Raw genomic sequence first — 23578 nt, 5'->3', positions numbered from 1 at the left:
TAATGATATATGAAGCACTGATACTGAAATGCTATTATTCAGTGGATGAATTCATGCAGGGCTAACTGGTAATTTGAGCTGAATACAACAACAATAAACAGTTTCGACAAGAACAGAATAGAATAGAAGCTTTTGAAATGTGGCACTACAGAAGAATGCTGACTATTGGATGGGTAGATCATATAATGACGAGGTACTGAACAGTATAATCTGACTAAAAGAAGGGATCGGCTGGTAGGACACAGTCTGAGGCATCAACAGACCACCAAATTAGTACTGGAGGGAAGCATGGGAGGTAAAAATCATAGAGCGAGACCAAGAGATGAATACCTTAAGCAAATTCAGAGGTATGTAGGTTGCATTAGTTACTTGGAGATGAAGAGGCTTGCACAGGATAGCTGCAACAAACCAGTCTTTGGACTGAAGACACAACAACAACAACAACAACTTGTTACATATCCCACAAGTTTATACATAGCTGTTCATAGAAATATCATTTTAATGTATATTATTATTTATTAGTGTAAAAATTATTGCAACCGTAATGCAAATTTTTGACGTATCTCCTATAGACAAATGATATGGATTTCAAATGTATATCACAAGGTGAATAACACCACAATTCTAACATGTCTTCCATTATCTCCCAGTTCCCTTTTTCACTCACACACAACTTACCCTCTTCCCAGTTGCCACACACCTTTCCCTTCTGCCCTTCCTATCAACCTGAACAACTACTCATAAATCAATCAATCAATCAGCACCAGCACTGGTGAGTGTGTTTGACTGTGTGTAAATATGAACTTACACTGGGTAAAAAGTGGTAGATCACAAGTTATTAAGTCTCTTTCCAAATTTTAATTTATAGCTTTAAACTAGGATATAAATACAAGTAATACGTTTATTTAAAGTAGCTTTCCAGCATTTACTGTAGAACTTCAAGTACTGCATATCTTTCAACACAGATGTCATGCTATATTTCAACCACAATAGTAAAGAAAACTGATAAGTAACTGAGCCCTGAATGTATACACCACTTACATGATTTTCTCCCCAATTATTTTTAATGGCAAATTTTCAAAGTACATCCAACATTTCTAGTTATGATTCATGACCAAGCCTGTCTGCAACTCGACGTGTCTTCTTTACAGCAAGTAGCAATCTATATTCCCCTACATTATTAAATTCCAGTTAGATACGAAATGTCCCTTTCAGAGAGCCCCACAGAAATAGATTGCTAAAAATGGGAAAAGTCAGGCAAAATGTCTACCTGGCTCAAGAGAGAAATTCTGAAACCAAGCACAGGCGAGATAAAATCTCAAAACTTAGTTCTTATTTATAAATATTTTGTTCAGACATATCACAAACATTTAGTAATAAATACTGCTTTTGTTTCTCTTCTTACAAATCTTATTTCTTCATATCAGAACTGTATTTAATCTCCAACTGCTGGTTTGTTGAATATTGTTAACTTTATATATATTTAACATTAAAATAAGGCATCAATGGACTCATACCCCGACGAAGATTTGGTGCTGGATGAGGGTGTAAAACCCAGAAGTTGTTGCTCCTGAAGCTGCTTGCATTTATCAGTCATCTTATCAATGTGTGACACTATACCTTCAGCTGTGGCTTTCATATCAGCAATAGTATCTGCTGCTTCAATTAAATCACGATAACGTTCACTGAAATAAAACAAAAGATTTATCTCCAACAAGACTCAGCTACTAAGTAAGAGCAATTCATGCTTTCACTACTGTAGCTACATGATATAATCCTGTTTTACTGGCTAACACTATTTTTCTCCTTGTAATACCCAACAACATACACCAAGAAAACCTAAAACCCAAACATAAGTGTGCAATGCAATTTGTTGCAGCAGATGGGTGTCACAAATATATTTATAGAAAGTACATTAAAAAAAGAAGAAGAAGACTAAGGGAGCAGTGGGATAACCAAATAGACAGGATTATCTTATGGCCATTTTTTAAGGGAGGAATAGTACGTTGCTCATTAATAACAATAGAGCCATTCCACCCTAAATTGTCTAATTCCAGAGGAAATTCCCACATGACCATAATGGATTTTGCTGAAACTTTATGTGAAATGTGCACATGTTCCCAATGAACACTGACAAAGTTTTACTTTCGCCAATATGATACTTCCAGAGATATAGTCATTTGTTTGTCCCCATAGCACAATTACCGAAAGTGCACACCCTGAGTTTTAGGCAAATTTGGGACATAATCTCTACCAATATTGTTACATACAGAGGCAACACACAGCATATATATTACCTTCAAGTTTTACAGTATTGTCACATTGCATAAGTTTTGGGGAAGTTCTTATCAGTCTGCCTGATATTTTTTGGAAAGGAATCATGTTATAGAGAATTTTGAGTATGACTTCTTACTGTGCAACGCTACTGACAATTTTGTGTTCGCACAGTTTGTGGTTTATGCGAACTGATGAAAAACTGTTTAAATCTGTTGCCATGGTCCATGGAGGTTTAACCACAGCTGATTTCTTTTCAAGTGGAAAAACCAGCATCCTCATTGCCACAGGGGTCAGGCAAGATAGCTGGGCAACAGAGGCCGCTAGTGGATTTCTTTACCACAGGTTCCCAGACTTGATGAGGGTTTCCCGCAGGATCCTGAGCGCAATGATGTGAGGGTAGACTGAAAAGTAATGTCTCCACCTTCGTAACTCTTTAACAGTTGGCAGCACTGGTATGCGGCAGGTACTTGCTTGTTCCATAGCCTCTTCTCTACAGTTCCAGTTGGTGGGAAGCCTTAGCATTGAACGGTTATGTTGTTACAGTGTCAGTGTAAAGTATGGAACCCTGCGCAGATGGTAGGTCAATGCGATTTAAGCAATGTGGAGTCACGGAATTCTTGGCAGTAGAATGTGTCACTCCAAAGAATATTCATCAGAGAACGAAAGCAGTTTATGGTGATTGTGTTGACGTGAGTACTGCGCGTCGTTGGGCGAGTATGTTTAAAGATGTCGAGGCAGAAACATCTGACCTGCATGACAAAGTGTTCTGGGATGCAGATGGTGTTATCTATGTTGATTTCCTCGATTGTCGAACAACAATAAATTCAGAGCGTTACACCACAACGCTGCAAACTCTGAAACGACGGCTAACAAGGGTCCGAAAGGAAAAGAGAAATGTTTTCCTGCACCATGACAATGCCAAACCACACACTTCATGCGCCTCCACAGGAGAACTTCATAGACTGAATCTCACCACCATATGGCACCCTCCATACAGTCCAGATTTAGCACCTTCTGACTTCCATCTGTTCCCGATAACGAAAGAGGATCTGCGGGGACATCATTATGCTTCTGATGAAGATATTGAGAGAACTGTGAGACTGTGGTTGCGGAAACAGTGTGTTGACTTCTTCTGTGGCGGCTTCAGAAAACTTGTTCATCGTTGGCAGAAATATATACAACTGGCTGGTGATTATGTGGAAAAGTGAATATTGGTAATTAAAGATCACATTCTAGAAATTATTTAAAAGAAAAAAGTGGGATGTTGTCTCTTTTAGGGTCCTAATCTTATGTATCCTTCAAGCTTTGAATTATTTACAAGTTTCATTAATTTGCTGCAGAATGTCATGAAGAAAATTATTCTGTGTGTTTGTAGGTTTTCTCATCGAATATGCTGCTAGAAAAAGTCTCTCAGGCATGCAACCGGATTGACTGATCACCGGAGAATTCATTTTCAATGGGATAACATGCCATCATCATAATCAGGTGACTCCTAGTGACTGACATCCTGGACCAATGGGTGTGAAATCGGTCATCTCTCCCTTCCATCAACCCCGTGTATGGTCCGCACAATGTGCGGCTGTGGTGGTGGGGGTAGCTTGCACTCAGGAGTCGAGTGGTGGTCCTCAGTCTGCACTCCACCTTCATCCTTCCAGTGGATAAGGGGAACATAGCTGTCTTACTAACAGTCACAGAATACAAAAAGAAAACGTACAAGGTGCACAACTTTGTTTCCGTCATTTTTTTCCCAACATTTCGGGCAGTGTACGAATCCTGCGTTGAAAACACTGTTCATCTTTGGAAGCAATCCACGAACTGATCCAATTGGTGACTCCTTCTTGAGATCGGAAGTGTTGCTCAGCCAAGCCATGTGCCATTGTTCTAAACAGGTTATAGTCAGAGGGAGCAATGTCTCGACAATACGGCGGGTGGGGTAGGACTTCCCATTTTAATGTTTCCAAGTTTGTTTAGGCCTCTTTTTCAACGTGGGGTCGAGTGTTGTCATGCTGCAAAATCACTTTATCATGCCTCTCGATGTATTGTGGCCGTTTGTCTTTTAATGCTCTGCTCAAAGACATTAATTGTGTTCGATAACGAGCACCTGTGATTGTTTCACTTGGTTTTAACACCTCATAGTACACGACGCCGAGCTGGTCCCACCAAATGCAGAGCATGATCTTGGAGCCGTGAATATTCGGTTTGGCCATCAACGTGGAAACATGGCTGGGATACCCCGTGATTTTTTGCATTTAGGGTTATCGTAATGAACCCATTTTTCATCCTTGGTCACAATGTGGTGCAGAAATCCCTTCCGCTTTTGCCTCTGATGCAACTGTTCACAAACACACAAACACTGTTCAATGTCTCTTGGTTTCAGCTCACACAGGACCCAAGTTCCTTCTTTCTGAATCATGCCCATAGCCTTGAGACATTTTGAAATGGCTTGCTGTGTCACTCCCACTAATCATGTCAATTCTTCTTGAGTTTGAGGCAAGTCTTCAGTCGGCAATGTCTCCAATTCTGCATCTTCAAAAACATTCTCTCTTCCACCACTATGCCAGTCTATGGTGTTAAATTCACCGTTCTTGAAGCATTGAAACTGCTCATGACACGTTCTTTCACTAATAGCGTCCTTACCATATGTACTAGCATTCGATGAGACTCAGTTGTTTTCTTCATATTGAAATAAAACAGTAACACCTCTGGCAAATGACGAGAACTAGGCTCGTAAACTGACATTTTCAATAAAGAACACCTTTACGATGCAGACACAAATAGATTAATGTTTGAATGAGGTTTTTATGTTGACCGAGGTACAAGCTAACTGCCTGACGTCTGTGATCTGTTTCTTTCAACCACTACTTGCCATTGTTGCCACCTATTGGCGAACGGCGGAAGCAAAGTTGTGCACCTTGTACAAACTCCTAGACAATGCAGCTTACAAGATGTTGACCAGCCAGATGCAGTGCACGTTGATTCAACTTTTGAAGTACTTTTACAGAAGAGACAGCAAAGAAACTTCGGCCATGTGCTGCCGCACCACCTAGGCTCTACAAGCTTCCAAGAATACACAAAAAGGACACACTTCCGAGACCAATAGTGAGTGCAATACAAGTGGCAATGTACCAGCATGTGGAACACTAGATGTTAGTTTTGAGTCCATTGGTTGGTAAATGTGAGTATCATATCAATAACTTGGCTCAATTTGCAGAACGTCTACGGAAGTTCAGATTGGCCAGCTCAGATTTCATGGTCAGTTTCAACGCTGTATCACTTTTCACCAGGGTTCCACTCAAGGAGTCACTGGAACTTATTGAACAGATATTTGGGCCCTCATTCACCAAACATTTCAATTTTGTGTTTGCATCCACATATTTTCTTTATGGCAGACACTACTATGAACAGACTGACTGTGTGCTCATGCGTAATCCTCTGTCACCTGTGGCGGGCAGTATGAACACGGAAGATTTTGAAGACGAGGCAGCAGGCTCAGCACTATTAAATCTGACAGTCTTTTACAGATATGTTCAATGTGTTCGTCATTTGATCTGATGAGAAAGATTAGCTTCAAGTTTTCTTGCAGAACCTGAACTCTATCCACAACCAAATTCAGTTCACCATGGTGGTGGAGCAAAACGGTCAGTTGCTATTCTTGGATATCCTGGTATGAAGAAAACCTGATGGAACTCTGGGACACAGCATCTATAGGAAGAAAACCCACACAGACCAATACCTTCATGTCTCTAACTGTCATCACCCATCACAAAGGGAAGAAGTGCCATAAATGCTGTCCCACAGAGCTTGTGTGATCCCCAACAAAGAAAGCCTGAAACCAGAATTGGGCCACTACAGGGATGTTTCAGAAAAATTTTTGTAGTGACCAAATTCAACACGTCTTCAAACAAAAGACCACACCACAACCAACATCTGATGAAGACCACCTGGAAAAAAATAGAGCGCATTTCATACACGGACAATGTATCTAGAAAAATTGGTAGAATTTTATGATGACAAAATTTCATATGTCTGTACTACCCGCTGACAAATACCAAATTCCTTTTAGGGACTAAATATAGTTTTGGAGTTTTCACATATGGTGTCAACTTTGTCCCCAATATGTATAGTACTGAAAAACAGATGTAGAATCAACCTTTATGTTCGAACACCTTGTATTGGTAGGTTATTATGTGGAAAGATTCAGGTTTATCTTGCATCACTTCCGATGATATAAAAAGCTAAACTTCACATTTTTTCCCAAGCATCTAGTTTTTGGCTGACCTTGCTTCAAATTAAGCATATTAAAGTTGCTCAAGAAATGTTTTTATTATTTCACTTAAGTGAGTCCAAAAAGTAGTACCAAGATGGCCTAGTTCTGTTTCTTTCAAATCTTGTCAGAGATATTATGCCTCAAATTTGTCAAAAATTCAGGGGTGCACTTTTGATAGTTGCACTGTGGGGTCAAACAAACAACTAATATCTCTGGAAGTATTATACTGGCGAAAGTAAAGCTTACCAATGTACACTGGAAACATTTGGATTGTAAAAAAACTTCAGTAACATTTGTGATGGTCATGTGGGAACCTCAACACCACTTGGCATGGAATGACCCAATATATACTACACAATAATAAAGCATGATAACAAACATCTAACATTACACATAACACTTTCACACTTCATTTTTTCTCCTTTTTTTCCTTTTCTGGAAAAACTTACTCCCAAAGTTATGATTTGAATAATACTAACAACTTATCCTCTTTCTGAGCTCAACCTCTCTCTCATTATAGAGGTATGTTGGCTCAGTTTTTCAGGCTAGCAAATGGAAAGTTGCAGCGCACAAAATGGTGCTGACATCAGCTGACAGTATGTGTAGCATTGTGAAACAAAGTGTGTAGCAAGTGCAGTTACTGGGAGTGAAAAGGGAATCAGCTGTGTAGCATCAGCGTTTAATAATTATTAAATAACTTATATGTAAAACAGCGCTGTACACTAAGAGTAAACTGAATGAGGTAGCACTGTTTTAAAAATATTGGCTTTGTGTTTGGGAGGGTGGAGACTCCAAGCTTCATACAGCCATCTTGATTTAGGTTTTCCGCAATTTCCCGAAAGTATTAAAGGCAAATGGCATGTTGGTTCCTACTGTAAGGCCACAGCTGACCACCAGTACTATCCTTGACATTCTAGACCTTTAAGTCTTTAAATGCTTGTTTATGTGAGTTACTTTATTTCTGTTGTTCTTAAAATTTAATACCGAGCCAAATCCAATATCCTTGTAAAAGGAGAGATCTACAGATAAATGAAACAACAACAAATACTACTACTACTACTACTAACAACAACAATATAATTTGGCACTTCAGAGGGGGTGCTCAGAGTAGCCTGCCTCCTACAAATACTACTTTCACAAGGCAGGAAGCTTATAACACAAATATGGATCAGTGTTTCTGTGAAAGCACGTGTGGCACACCGAGGTCACCATCATTAAAACAACTTTACATAATTCAAACAGAAATCTTGTTACTACAAATTACAAAATAGTAGCGTAAAATAGTAGTATGAGTAGCATTCTTTGGTAATTAATGTTGACACTTAATAAATGCTGGTAGACTTCTACTGACATCTCTGCACAACAAAAGGTACGAAGTTTCATTGCACTTATATTAAGAACAGTTGATGGGTAATACAATATGTTCTACAAACTGTATTGAGTTGAAGTTGCATATTCTTGGAATATCAAGCAAACTGGCCAGCACTGCATTCCATCAATAACACAACTCTTCATTCCCCATGTATTACATTGAAGCCTGCTATAATTAACAGCCATAGCAGTAAATGGGAAATTTCTTTATTTTGCTAGTGCCAGAACAGTGCCTTTTTTTAGACTATCTTTTTTCATTGAAACTGACAGAAAAAATGCACAGTGATTAAGGTATCCTATCTGTATTCACAAGCTGGGTTCAAATCCAATCCAAATCCAATCCAAATCCATTCCAACTCAACCACCCTGCTTAAAGTTTTCTACAGTTTCCCTATATAGTTCCAGTCAAAAATTGGCAGTTTCTTCAAACAGGACAATTCCAATTTCCTACCACATTTCTTGCCCATCTAAGATAGGGCTCACATCTTACAATGGTATGCTGAATCTGAAGTTTCGCTCCTCCCATACATTTTAGTGCTCTGATGCAAGAGAGATTCAGAAACCCAGCATAAATTCATAGACATTGATCTCACACAGACTGAATGGGGATGGTCAGCTAATTTGTTATCAATGAATGCTCGCGAAATGTCACAATTTTATCTCAGTGCCATCTTTGATATGAACTACGGCCTTCTCCATGGATTCTAATTTATTTAGGTGTGTGCTCTCTGTTTACTATCTTCTACAGTGTTTATGTTGTGACTCACCGATTATTCAAAGTGCCGCCGCACAATTATGCGCGTCCTCTACATGCGGCGCTGTCTGCCGGCCACGCAGCAGCCGCACCACCTAAGCGGTCAGCCAGCCAGCGGCCGCTAGACTTGGACTCAGTGCTCATTTGAATATTATCGTGTTCACATGTCTTGCTTGGTCAACTTGCTCAGTGGCTTACATGTGTTGTGCCTTTTTGAAATACATGTGTTCAACTTGATGTTATAACAACTGGCGACGGGGTAGTGGATTTTTTCTTTTCATCGTTGACCCACAGGTTTCCATGACTACTTTAGAGCAACTATTGCAAGGAGTCATTGAACAGCAAACACTTCTCACATCGGCGATTCGCGATTTCGTCGCAGCATCCAATGCAGGCCGTTTCTCGTCTTTGTCTACGCCTCCTTTTCCTCCTTATGACGAGACGGCGGAAGACTGGTCTGATTACGAAAAACGTCTTCGACAGCACTTCTTGGCATTTCATGTCACAGACGAACAAACATGTAAGTCTCTGTTCCTTTCATGGGTTTCACCTCACCTCAAATGTATCAATTGTTGTCGCAGTTGGCTCCTTTGAAAGATCCTGCGTCTTTGTGCTCACTTCTGTCAGTCTATTTTCATAAGCAAACGCATGTAGTAGCCTCTCGTGTTGCCTTTTAGCGTTGTCAAAAACAACCGAATCAATTCTATCGCGCTTGGGTTGCTGAGCTTCACGGCCTCAGTCGAGAGTGTCAGTTTGTTACTGACGTTCACAAAGAATCCTACGCAGATTCCATGACACGGGATGCTATTATCCGGTCGGCACCCGACAAAGAAGTGAGGCAACGTGCCCTTCAGTTGGCAAATCCGACTCTTGATGAAGTCCTCTCCATCGCGCAGTATTTTGACATTTCGCGCGCCGCTGGACTGCAAATAGAGGCGTGGGGTGACTGCAGGGACATACAACCTCTGTGCGCTGTTGACGATGCGTGCGGCGTGTCCCCGCCGTCCGACGTGGCCTCAGTACGCTCCCACGCGCAACCTCGGCCTAACCGTAAACAACCCTCTAAGAAACTGCAGCAAAACCCCTGGCAACTTCCTTCATGTCCACGGTGTTTTATGAAACATTCACACGAGGATTGTCCCCAACATTGGGCCGTGTGTCACAATTGCAAAAAGAAGGGTCATGTGTCTTCCGTTTGCAAATCCGACCGCATACATGATGTTCATGACCGTGACGTTGATTCTGCTTCAGTGTCGTCTGTCAATTGCACTTCTTCCCTTTCAGGGAAGTTATTCCTCACAGTCCAAATCCTTGGTCAGAATGTTCGCATGCAGGTGGATACTGGTTCTGCTGCCACTATAATTAATTCTCAAATGTATCTTCAGTTGGGTTCTCCACTCCTATCACCTGTCACTCGGCAATTACGGACGTACAATAAACAGAAGAGTTCTCTCTTGGGACAATTTAATGCTGAGGTATCTTACAAATCCGTCGTTCGCACTGTTCCCATATTTGTGATCGACCAGAGTAATGCAGAAAATCTTTTTGGTTTCGATGCCTTTCGCATTTGGGTTCTCCATAGAAGACTCTGTCAATATCGTCTCTGATGCTATTCCCTATGCTCAATTGGATTCCTTGTCGACGACATTTTCGTCCCTTTTTTCTCCTGGGTTAGGCTGTGCAAATGACTTTGAAGCTCATATCACGCTCAAACCCACTGCTCGGCCTAAGTTTTTTCGGGCTCGGCCCATTCCTGTGGCCTTTCATGATCATGTAAAACAGGAGCTGGATCATCTCACTACTTCAGGGGTCTTGCTTCCTGTCACTTCCAGTGAGTGGTCCTCTCCTATCGTTGTTATTGCTAAGCCCAATGGTGATATTTGTCTTTGTGGCGATTTTAAATCCACTGTAAATGCACAAGGCCTCATCGACACTTACCCTATGCCCTGACCTGAAGAATTGTTCACTAAACTTGCAGGTGGCCAGTATTTTTCTAAAATTGACCTGTCGGAAGCTTATCATCAACGCTGCTTCCCGGCAGTTTCTGGTCCTTAACACGCCTTTCAGCCTCTATCAATACCAACGATTGCCATTCGGGGTTGCCAGTGCCCCTGCTCTCTTTCAGTGATTCTTGGAACAATTATTGCTCCCTGTCCCTGGGCGTATCAATTACATGGATGACATTGTTGTCACTGGCTCCACCACTGAAGAACATCTTCAGAACCTCCGCACACTTTTTCATGTCTTACAGACTGCCGGTCTTAAGTGTAATCTTCAGAAAGCGCAATTTTTTCAAGCATCTATCACGTACTTGGGGTTTCAACTCTCTCGGGATGGTATTCGTCCGCTTCAGCAAACTGTCGCTGCGATCAATGCCCTTCCTCGCCCTACATCTGTTAAGGAACTGCAGGCCTTCTCGGGGAAAATAGCATACTACCACAAGTTTTTACCATCTGCTGCTTCGGTGGCTCAGCCGTTGCATCGCCTGTTGCAAAAAAACGTGCCTTTTCACTGGTCCGCATCATGCGATGCGGCTTTCCAGAAATTGAAGACTATGCTCCAGCAGTTGGCCTGTTTCAACAGGTCCTGTGCCTGGCTACTTATCGACATGGCCAACATCTTGTTCTTGCCAAGGACACCTCTCAATACGGGGTCGGTGCAGTCCTTGCGCACCGTTTTTCTGGCGGTTCTGAACAACCCATTGCTTATGCCTCCAAAACGCTCACCGACGCCCAGCAAAAGTATTCTCAAATTCAAAAAGAAGCTTTGGCCATTATTTATGCTCTTCATAAGTTTGGTGTTTTTCTCTATGGATCCAAATTTCATCTTGTTACGGATCACAAACCACTTGTTTCCTTGTTCCATCCATCAACGTCACTTCCCGACAAGGCTGCACACCGCCTCCAGCGTTGGGCTCTTTACTTGCCTCGTTTCAATAATGAGATTCATTTCCCGCCTACGGCTCAACATGCGAATGCTGATGCACTGTCTCGCCTTACCATGGGTCCTGATCTGGCATTCGATAGGGACGAACTTTTGTGTTTCCACCATGATGTTGCCGAGCAGCGAGTTGTGGACGGATTCCCCATCACCGGGGATCGGCTGGCGGCTGCTACAGCTTCTGACCCTACCCTCTCCCGGGTTTTACGCTGTATTCAGGTGGGTTGGCCAGATCGTCCGTCCGCTAAGACTTCTAATACATTGCGGAACTACTATGCTTTGCGCTACCACCTCACAGCTAGGGATGGTGTTATCCTCCTTTTCACTGAAAATGATTCGCCGCGTGTTGTGGTACCTGCATCTTTGCGTGTTTTGGTCTTGTGCCTCCTTCACCAAGGGCACTGGGGTGTCTCTCGCACAAAATCTCTGGCACGCCGTCATGTGCACTGGCCTGGCATCGACTCTGAAATAGCACACATGGTTGCTGCCTGCGACCCTTGTGCGTCACGGCCGCCGCCGCCCCAAAGTCATCTTTGTCACCGTGGCCTTCGCCTGAGACGCCCTGGGAGCGCATTCATGCTGACTTTGGGGGACCTTTTTTAGGTACTTATTGGCTACTCGTAATTGACGTCTATTCTAACTTTCCTTTCGTTGTCCGTTGCGCATCACCTACCACCGCGGCAACCACACAAGCTCTCGCCCACATTTTTTCTTTGGAAGGCCTTCCCTCTACTCTTGTTACTGATAATGATCCGCAATTTGCCTCTTCCAAATTTGCAGATTTTTGTGCTCGTCATGGCATCATGCATGTCACGGCCCCTCCGTTCCATTGACAATCAAATGGTGAGGCTGAACAAATGGTCTGCACATTTAAGGCTCAGAGGAGGAAACTCCTGACTTCTTCTGCTGCTGATTATGTGCTTCTCCAATTTCTGGCTTCTTACCGTTTCACCCCCATAGGCGACCACAGCCCGTCTGAGCTCTTACATGGCCGACAGCCCCGCACGCTACTTCATCTTCTGCGGCCTTCCACCTCACGGCCGCGGGTGCCTTTGCTTGGCCAGTTCACCGCTGACAACCTTGTACGGGGATATGGCAGGCAGCCAAAATGGAGTCCGGGCCGCAATTTACGACACCGTGGCAGATGCCTGTATGAAATCCAGACGGACACAGGTGTTGCACTGCGTCATTCGGACCAGCTTCGGCCTCGTGTGCCGACAACGCCTGTTCCGAATGCCGCTACACCACCTTCGGCTCTACCTGACGCTCAGGATCTTGGCATCTTTCATTACTCACAACGCAGCCCTCTCACCATCATCTCGGTGGCAGTACACGAATGGACGCCACCAGGAGACATGCCCATGCAGGAACCGGATGACCATCATCTGTCGGAGCAACTCTACTCGCCTCCTTCTCCTATGGATGCCGACACATCGCCCATGTCTCCTGTTATATCAACCGGACTTGCCGCAACGGGCAGATTGGAGCATGGGGCCCCAGCTGATTCGCCCCTTATGTCTCCTGTCATCTCAACTCGTTATCATCGGGGACACTTTCGTCCGTACGGGAAGCCTCCTCCTCGAGACTTTACAGCCAGTCAAACAACGCCTATGGACGTTAACAATCTACAGGCCACCTCCATCAAGACCAGCGCAAAAATTTCAAAGAGGGGAAAAGTGTTGTGACTCGCCGATCATTCAAAGTGCCGCCGCACAATTACGCCTGTCCTCTACATGCGGCGCTGTCTGTCAGCCATGCAGCAGCCACGCCATTTAAGCGGCCAGCCAGCCAGCGCCCGCTAGACTTGGACTCAGTGTTCATTTGAATGTTATCGTGTTCCCATGTCTTGCTTGGTCAACTTGCTCGGTGGCTTACATGTGTTGGGTCATTTTGAAATATATGTGTTCAACTTGACGTTATGACAGTTTATGACTCAGTTGTACATTGGTTTGAATACTCTGTAACTAGACATTATACATCATCAAATACGGCATGTATTACTCATATATAAATTACAGCAAAAGAAAAAAAGTAAACTATTGTTGGACACGTCTACACAAAGCACACTGTAGCAAATGTTGATTTATACATGGTTCTCCAAAACATACCACTATATCAGTGATGATATCATTTCTCACTCTGCATTCATATCACCTGCCACTACAACAAATTTTATTTCATGTCACTGTGAGTCATCACAGAATCTCTCATGTTCATCAGTTCTTCCCTCTCAGGGGCATACCTTAAGAAGAGGGAACTTTTAGTAGTGCTGAAACACACACACAAAAAAGTATATCCTAGCTTTCAGAAGTACTAGGAAGAGGAAGACACTGCCCCAAGGAATTTGCTTGTGAATAAGTGCTATGGGATAGTTGTGAGACAGAAAAGTCAGGGAGCAGTTATTGGTATAAATGTTGAAAGATTGCGTGTGTAGCAAACACATTTGGGGTTGACAGAAGCATCCGATCCCACGCATCGGCTTTGACCCGTGACTGTTGTCGTGTGTGACGTCATGATGGCGCGGAGTTTGGTTTGTGAGTGTGGCGTGTTTGTAGATGTCGTCGTGTTGTGGTTTGTTGTGCTCTCTGGTGGTATGTTCAGGGTTTTCATTTGTGTGGTGTAATGGGCTCAGTTTGCTTTTGCTCATTATCCAGAATTGTTCGAGTGTCAGCCGTATTTGTAGTGGAATTTGTTTCAGTGAGTTAACAATTTGGTGTGAAGGATAATTTAGTGTTGTTCGCTGTACATTGTGTGGTAATTTTAGTAAAATTAATCGGTTGTTGTTTTTGTTCAGGAATGGATATGATGGATAGAATCAACAGTGTGCAGGTCAATGTGTGGCTGTGTATGTTGATATTGGTATTGGGTGATGTTTTTGAGCTATATAGGCCAAGGGAAGTGTTTGATCCTAATTTATGGGATCAGGAGCTGCTGTTGAGCTATATAGGTCAAGGGAAGTGTTCGATTCCAGATGCTATTGTTTTTAGTGGTATTTGGGGAGTTTTGTGATGTCGGTTTTTATTTGTCGTTTTGGTGGTTTTGTATGGGGGTGGGTGTCTCAATTTGTGGAGCCCCCACCTAAAAACATCCCATTTCCTGTGCTTGGCCTGTTAGTGTCATTAGGCTTTTTGTGGAAAGAGTGTGTGTGTGTGTGTGTGTGTGTGTGTGTGTGTGTGTGTGTGTGTGTTTTCGATGTATTTTCGTCCTCATAATGTGTACGTACCAACTTTATATGCGCCATATTGGAATCGTGGTTTATGGTCATTTGCGCCATATTTGTGACGTCATGGGTCAAAGCAGACGGGCGGGATCGGGCGCTTCCATATTTCCCACATTTGTAACAGATTCCTAAGCTACATGGATGGAAATGTTTATGTGGAAGGGGCAACATCTGTCAAAGTACAGGTATTGTTGCTTACTATTTGTTTTTATGCAGACTGAGGTTTGGTTGCGGGCTTCAGTGAGGAAGAGATCCCTATCAAGAAAGGAGGCTTTGGATCTGGAAAATGAGCAAGTGCATATGAGTATAGAAAACAAGTTAAGTTGTTGTAAGAAGTGGAGCTGCTCTCCTCCACGAGTCCAGACCACAAAGATGCCATCTATAAGTTTGAACCAAGCCAGGAGACCCAGTTTCTGGATCTTGAGGAATGCCTCTTCAATGTAGCCCATGAAAAAGTTGGTACAGAATACAACAATCCTGGTTCCTATAAGAGAATCCTTGATTATTTTGTAGGTCTGGCTCTTAATGGTGAAGTAGTCATAGGTAAGAATTAAATTGGTTATGGTGGCAACAAACAAGTTTTCAGGGAGACAGGTGGAGGGACAGTGTTCTACAACAGAGGTTGTGCTTATGAGGGACGTTTGTACACAGTGAGGTCATACCAGTAGTGACAAAGAGAGTTCCAGGAGAAAGAGGGATGGAAATGGATTTAAGATGTTCCAGGAACAGGAAATTCTGTGTGATAGATTAGAGGTGCTGGACATCTACAGCCGAGATGTTTTCAGTGAAAGTTTCTGAAGCCATCTACTATGGGATGGCCATGATGGTTGGGGTTGGGAAGTACGCAGAAGGTGGGTAAAAATTTTAACTGATTGAAGAATATGACACAATCTTGTCCTTCAATTTCCTAAAGTTTATTAAAATGGTTACTCTAGGGTATTTGACTGCAGGAATCACAACATTTGTTTGGAGAAGCATAACTTTTAGGCCTATTACAATGAACAATTAGTAACCAGCTTTCTTCACATTTAATTAATAGCCATTATTAGGCAACTCCTTCAATTACATAATAAATCACTTTTTGACCCTATATAGACTACTACCTGCATGCTGCAATGATTTCTGCTGGGCCTCATCCTGTTCTTGTATATAAATGGTAGTCTATTTTATCATGACTAAGTAGAAATACATCATTTCATTACAGGTGGACACATCCTAATGAAGTGCTCCAAACATGTTCTAGCTTCTACAGAGGTTAATGAAATTTTCACTAAAATTATTGAGTCAATTTCTGTAAATGAACCACTTAATGTCATCAGAAATTATTTTATACGATACTTTATAAGGCACTGTGTTACTTCAGCAATAATGTTACATGACAGGAAACACACACCATGTTAAACCAAAGATCCAAAATTTCTGTATGCTGATAAGCATTTCAATTGCAAATCACCTAATATACTAGATCTTTCATTTTACACAATTTATGTAAGGAAATTTTGCATTACTTATGGTTGTTGATTTTATGCAATAAAAATTTCGAAGTTAGCCAGTATGCTTTCATTCATAGCTGTCATGCGAAATAAAACCCTTCGACAATTTTAAATGAAAATTCGAAGTATTCATTGCACAAAAGTCTGCAATATGAATACTGCGTGGTGTGCATTACCAACTCAATTCAAACTCATTGAAATCAACTGTTTAAGTAACTATGTATATGAACAAATGCCTCACACTAGATTTACTTTCTTGTGAAGTTTGCTTATAACAATGAGTCACATTTTGGAAACAGTAACGTTTGTACAGCAATATTATGGAATAAACTCAACAGCACTAGTCATGAGAAGCTCTGACTCTTGCGCAGGAAGGATCAGATTAAGTATTCATAAAATACTTGATCATTTCTCCATAAAATTATGGTCAGTGGTAAAAATTAAGAATGATTTTGTCTACTGTCAGTGTTTCCTTCCATACAGAACAATTCTCAAATAAATAATATTTGCACGAGTCGTTTTTCTCAACAATGAACATATAAGTAAAAACCATGTGTGCAAATAGTCAGAATGCAGAAAGATTTATTATTTCCTGCTATCTGCCCCCCCCCCCCCCCAACCCCCTCACAAAAAAGAGGGTGTGTGTGTGTGTGTGTGTGTGTGTGTGTGTGTGTGTGTGTGTGTGTGTGTGAGAGAGAGAGAGAGAGAGAGAGAGAGAGAGAGAGAGAGAGAGAGAGAGAGAGAGAGAGAGGTTGGGGGGGGGGGGGGACAAAACATGGAAACAACATGCTAAATCAATAGACTCTGGATAATTTATCCAAAACATATTGACAATAATACGGTCATGGTGCATACACTTCCCAATGGAATTAGACGTGAACACAATAAATGCTTGCTTGTACATAAACGCAGATGTTACCGAAGCCTGCAAGCTAGACTGTTGTATTTGACAACAAATGGCACTGTTGCAATATCCTCAACACATTGCGAGAGTCAGCTGTGGTGAGAAAGGTGTTCTGTGTAGCTGTGAGCGCATTCTATCACAGTTCAGTGCGTTTGAATGTAGGCAAGCTGCTGGTGCTTGTATGGTGGGTGCTTCAGTAACCAGGTTAGACAAAGTGTTTAGTGTTTCAAGAGCCACTGTACTGAAGATTTGTAAAACTTACAAGGAAAGTGGTAAAACATCATCTGTTAAGTCACAATGAGAACAAAATTGGATGTTGAGTGACTGTGACAGAGTTATTGAAGAGGATTTTGACAAATAATAAGGGGACAACGGGTACAAAAGTCACTGCAGAACTGAATGTTCCACTCATGAACCCTGTCAGCACAAAAATATCACAAACACAGCTCCATAAAGTGGGAATTGCAGAGTGAGGTGGAACTCCAAAACCAGTCATCAGTAGGCCTTACCGGTAACGCAAATGCATGTAGCAGGAAAACATGGTGCTGAAGCCATAAAACCTGGACTATGGAGCAATGGAAGAATGTCATTTGGTCGGATGAGTTGTTTCACTCAGTTTCAAACTTCTGGCTGAGTTTACACCTCTAGAGTGAAACAAGGAGGTGGTTTTGTGATGATCTGGGCAAGTATATTGTGGTATTTCACGGGCCCCGCTTACTATTAGAAGTCACGCTATAGCCAAGAATTATGCGATCATTTCAGCTGATCAGGCCATCCCACGATACAGTGATCGTTCCCCAATGGTGATGCTATGTTCCAATATGACAGGGCCCCTATTCACACAGCTCGCGTCATCCAGAACTGATTTTGTGAGCACAAGTATGAACGAATCTTTGTGGTCTACTTTGGAGAGAAGTGTGTGTGACCACTATCCACCTGCATCATTTTTACCTGAACTTGTTCCTATTTAGCAGGAAGAATGGTAGGCCTACAAGATTCTTTAAAAACCATACAGGAACTGTATTTATCCATTCTCAGACGACTGGAAGCTGTTTTGCATGTCAACAGATTACTACCCATTTAGGTATGGTAATGTGTTGTGTTTTCATATTTTTGACCACCCCCGGTATGCACTGCAGTGATGATCCAAGAAATGTACTAAGACTAACTACAGGTAGCTTGTTCAAATCCTTGAATAGCAAAAAATTTAAAAAATTTTAAACACCAATATCTCACTGGCAAGAAGAGGAGAGGTGTGGCCTCCTGTCAAATCTAGAGCTGAAAAATTAGTGCCGAAAGGTATGCAAGTTATTGCAGATCTTCAACGATAACCCAGCCACTGTTCCTCCTGATTTCTCAAAGGTAACTTCTGACCATCAGTTGCTTCTGAAAGGTAAGACTAAGGGAAGTTCTAACAACTCCAAACTCCTCACACATGCTAATGAGAAAGCAGGCCTAAATGAACTACGAACAAAGTAAATCAAAATGTTTGGTGCTGCTACAAAACAGCTATATTTCAAAATCGCAAATTCCTAAGGATCTGCCATGAAGTCAAATGATTAGCACTTCTTAAGCCTGGCAAAGTGCTAACAGAACTTAAAAACTTCATCCAGTTTCACTTCTTTGCCATTTGTATACTATTGGAAAGGCTGGTTCTAAATTGAATATAATAATAAGTCAACACAGGTTTCATAAAAGAACAGTTGGACTTTTGCCCAGGAAAATCTTGCTATGGATGTATCCTTAATTTGGTCCAACACATTCAGGATGTGTATGAAAGAGGTCAAGTGACAGGTGTGGCTTTCAATGACGTCACAGCAGCTTATGATATGGTCAGTCATAAAAAGCTGGTTAGAGAACTGTATCCAATCACAAAGGATTACCAATTAACATAGTTCATCCCATGTTTGCTGCAAAACTGGAGAAACTTTTTCCCACCAAAAAACATGAAAAGTTGGTGGAGGATTCAGAAAAATGGTCTCCCTCAAGGAAGTGTGACGTCCCAACTGTTCTATGACATGTACACAAATGACCAACAAATTAGCTCTGGAACTAACACATTTATATATGCTAATGATACATCTCTTTTTGCCTAAGGTAAAATCTCTGAGGAAGTGAAGATAAAGCTGACAAAACTCCTAAAGACCTGGCAAAGTATTGTGATGATAACCATTTGAGGCCAAATGCTGAAAAGAAATATATTTGTGCATTTGATCTAAGAAACAGAGAAGCTAAAAGAAAACTGATCACCTCTTGGAGAGGAGAACAACTATTCCACTAGGACCTTGGAGTAAAGGAGGACTATTACCTTACATTCACAGCCCACTGAGAAGAAATAAAGCCTTAAGTATTTAAAACAAACAATGTCATCTGTAATGGTACAGGAACCACTGCACTTTCAACTAAAAGTGCTGCGAACATCTGTCCTGGCACTGTGTTTCTCTGCAGCAGAGTATTCTGCACCAGTTTAGCAAACTTCTGTACACACCAAACAAGTTGATCAACCTTTTAATAAGACTGGACATATTGTAAAACAGACTGTCTACAAGCAACATCTGACAGTAAACTGTACCAAATTATGGGAGCAGCAGCACTAAGTATTTATAGGAAAGAAGTTCCAGAAGTACAGAAAAAGAAACACAAACCTGATCATGGACATCACTAATTGGGGCATGAGCCTCAAAGACCATGACTCAGATCAAGAAAGAGCTTCATGGAGGCAACTAGGGTAACCCCTTCATCTTCAACAACTTCCTGAGATTCCTTACCTGGGCACACCGAATGAAAGTCAAAGAGGAGTCAGCTGGAGACTCACAACTGCCTTATGAGAAATAGAGACACTGAACACTCTCAGAATTAGCATGTCATGAAACAAAGTCAACCTCAGGAACTGGGGCTTCAGCAGTGTTAGGATATCTGCCGATGTGGTGACCTGCAGGACCAAAAACATCTGCTAATCTGCAGGAGCCTGCCAGATACATGTACCTTGCTGCATGTATCTTGCTGCAGTTAACAAAACAGCAGTCAAAACTGCCAGTTACTGAGCTCCCTACATAATATGCAGAGAAATATCTTGCTGTTTGTTTTTTACCTTTCTTTCTATTTATAAATTAGTATTGCACGTATTAATCCTCGTATCTTTATTGTTATCTTACGGAATTTTCTCTGTCACTGATACTTTGTATGAAATTATTAATGTTCTACCACTACTTTAATAATTCCATGTGCTGGACATGCACAAAAATAAATAAATTTTCCAATGCTTTCACATCACACCTTCCCTCTTAATCAACTTTGATCAATTCGCAGCATTTTTAAAACAACTTTGTATTTCAGTAAATACAAGAATATCTTTCCCCTCATGCTAACAGGATTAGTTGTTAACACACAATTTTCAAACATTTATATTAAATATCTAAGATGAATCTATACTGCCATCTCCAAGAACAAGCTGCCTGCAATCAGATGGATACTTCCTTATGAAAAGCAAAATGAAGTATTGATATATCTGAGTTTCAGACTGAATCTACCAGAGGTTATGGCAGGAAATGCTGGTTAAGAAAACTTCTGTTTAGTCTGAGACATGGGCTGTGGTGAGTAATGAGTATCACTATCAATGATAATGTGATTCAAGATATTATGGACAATAACATGTAGATGGTAGGCCTATATTTTGTGAAGACGTTTTGGTGAAATATTTATGTAAGGCTACAAACGCAACACTCAAATGAGGGCTTCCTCCATTCACGATTGTTCTGACCCTGTACGTGTTCTCTTAATGACGCATCCTAAATATAGCGATAATCATACAACAAACGAGCTGTAAAAAGGAATCTATTAGTTTCTCACTCATCATAACATAGCCTGGTTCATAACGGCGACATGCATATCGTATTTTCCCTACTTTCAAACTAAGGTATGTAAGGACTCTTATAGTCTTCTTGCAACCTCTTCTCTGAATCTACACTTCTATCTTATACACTGAAAATAGAACTTCACATCCCTCAACTATCAATACATCAACGGAAAGAAATATAGCTTAACCACCGACACGAAATATTTCAGAATTCTATATTTCGTATTAGCAATAATGCTAGTTTGCATATGGACACCACGGAACCTTTAATTCTCTAGAACTTTGCATCAGATGAGCTCTGAAGTTTGATCCTACAACGGAGAGCGATGGGTACCTACATTAACGAGAGAAATAGAAATTCACAGAATCACTGCTTAACAATATCCAACAAGAATGAAAATCTCTTTTTTTTTAAAGAATTTAAATATGTACCAAATAACAAAGATAATTTACAGGGCAGTCAAGTCTTGTTAATGCACACGCAAATACAAAATAACAACTTAACATATCCCTGTAAACATGTCTACAAAATATAATTAAGATCTTTGCTCACAGCCTACGACAACGACAGATAGCTGACAGCGAATGGATTACAACCGATGTGCGCAAGCAAGTAGACACTTACCCAACCATAGTTCGCAGTTCTTCTCGTTTTCGATCAATTTCAGTTTGCAGCTTTTTCTGGATCTCTTGAATTTCGGAAATTGAATGCTCTTCAAATAGTTTATCAGGATTTAATTCCAACAGATTGCTTACCGGCATTTGTACAGTAATGTTGTTCTAACTATTGTCAAAAACAAACACCTACACGCCCTCTGCCACACACTGATCAGCAAGACAGCCACGGTAGAATTTCAAAGATTATTTGTAAACAAAGTGATACCCAGAGATGTTATAAAGGTCACTATTCACGCCCATTAATTGCCTTACACTTCTTAATCGAACCGGTTGAAAATGTTTTCATTTATATAACTGTATGAGGATTTTCTTCTTACGGGAAACACTTCCAAGCCACAAAATACAATGTCGTATGATAGCCGGTGGAGCTGGTCGTAAGAGTCATCTTTGATGTGTAGAATAGCCACCCGGCGTGTATGCCATGAAGGTTTGTGTGGAATGTGGATATTAAACGCAGCGTTATGATTTGTGACATTTGTTCAGAAAACTGAGTGTATATCGTCTGATTGTCCAAAATGTCGAAGAAATCTGTGTTCCTGGATGTCGACAGTTCTCTTTTAGAAAAACGACTGTTGGTAGAGGTAAGAACATGTTTACTATTGCAGTGCTGTGAAACAACAACCTTTTATAGAGATGCCTTTGGCGTTACTATGATAGTGTTTACCGCTCCTCAAGTATGGAGAAGGAGCAGTTGATCGTAAAACTGTAAGTCAATATGCGTGTCATAATCAGAATTATGATAATATTAAACAGGAGACACTTCCTAATGTTCTGCAAAATTAGGCTAGGTGAGAACTGTAGTTGACAGCTAAGGTTAAGAAAAGGATAGATAATCAAATCAGGCAAGAGGTTTTAACTATGCTACAAGGCTTCTACCTTTAGTTTGTATGTTTCTAACAGCTTCACTGCTTTAGAGACTGTAGGCAAGAGAGTGCAGACGACCAAAAGAATTCCAGGAACACAAACAAGACAGATAAAAAGGTGCAAGTTAAGGCTAGTAGTTATCAGAGGGTTAATAATGACTGGGAAGATCCTATTGCTAGGGATAAGACTTCGGAGTTTTGAGTCCAAACTAATACAAAAGCCCTTCAGTAATGAATACCACATAACCACATAACCATTTGTAACTTAGCAATTGTAATTCAAGTGCAGGGCTAGCAATGTCACCCGTGATTACGCTCTCTGGAAAAATATCTTTGCAAGTGAGACCGCACAATGAATACTGAGAGTGTTGGGAGCAATTTGGACTGTAGCCTCAACTATTCCATGTATCATTTCAGGTAAAATGACCTAGGGGTCCTAGTTCCACCACCACCAATTTTGTTGAAATTTATACAAAATGTGCCCAACAGACTTGCATGAACCTCTGCCAAGTTTCAGCTCCAATTGTAACTTGGCATAGATACTAGATCCATATTCTTAATGTTTTTTTTTCTTTGTACCAGGAGAGACAAAAAAATGTTCCTTAAGTCTGGAACCCTTGTTCCCAGCCTAATAGAACTACAGTTCTGTAACTCGCTCTCCTGGCAGCACTTTGTGCAGAAAGTCAAAACGGCATAAATGGAGATCACAAAGCAATGTCCATGGCATGATCTCTCTTCTAACCTGCAGAAAAATTTTGTCATCTCAGATATCACCATATTTTGTCACTGGATAGGTAGTGAGTAAAAGGCTCTGGAAACATCAGCATTTGTTAGTGGATTCTCTGTTTGGGTGTCAGAAAATTAGTGAATTATGAACTTTCTTACAAATGTATTCACTGTGTTATCGAGCCCAAATACTACCAAACATACAAAATTTTGTCTTTATTTGGTCCAA

The 23578-nt window shown here is 41.2% G+C and overlaps 2 protein-coding genes across 2 annotated transcripts in view; one reads left to right on the top strand and one right to left on the bottom strand.

Moving 5' to 3' along the window:
• LOC124709047 (conserved oligomeric Golgi complex subunit 1) overlaps positions 1-21937 on the bottom strand; it is a 169493-nt gene extending 147556 nt beyond the window's left edge. The window contains exons 1-2 of the mRNA XM_047240693.1: positions 21708-21937; positions 1518-1685 (exon numbers count right to left, since the gene is read on the bottom strand). Of these exons, the coding sequence (XP_047096649.1) occupies positions 1518-1685; positions 21708-21844 (305 nt within the window). The 5' untranslated portion in view covers positions 21845-21937. The remainder of the gene's footprint in view (positions 1-1517; positions 1686-21707) is intronic.
• A 42-nt stretch (positions 21938-21979) lies between these two features.
• Positions 21980-23578, top strand: part of LOC124804725 (PIH1 domain-containing protein 1-like) — a 66343-nt gene continuing 64744 nt past the window's right edge. Inside the window, exon 1 of the mRNA XM_047265007.1 lies at positions 21980-22341. Coding sequence (XP_047120963.1) covers positions 22276-22341 — 66 coding nt within the window. The 5' untranslated portion in view covers positions 21980-22275. The remainder of the gene's footprint in view (positions 22342-23578) is intronic.

Source organism: Schistocerca piceifrons, chromosome 7 (genome assembly GCF_021461385.2).
Source record: "Schistocerca piceifrons isolate TAMUIC-IGC-003096 chromosome 7, iqSchPice1.1, whole genome shotgun sequence".
Taxonomy (NCBI): domain Eukaryota; kingdom Metazoa; phylum Arthropoda; class Insecta; order Orthoptera; family Acrididae; genus Schistocerca; species Schistocerca piceifrons.
This window is presented reverse-complemented; position numbering and strand designations above follow the sequence as displayed.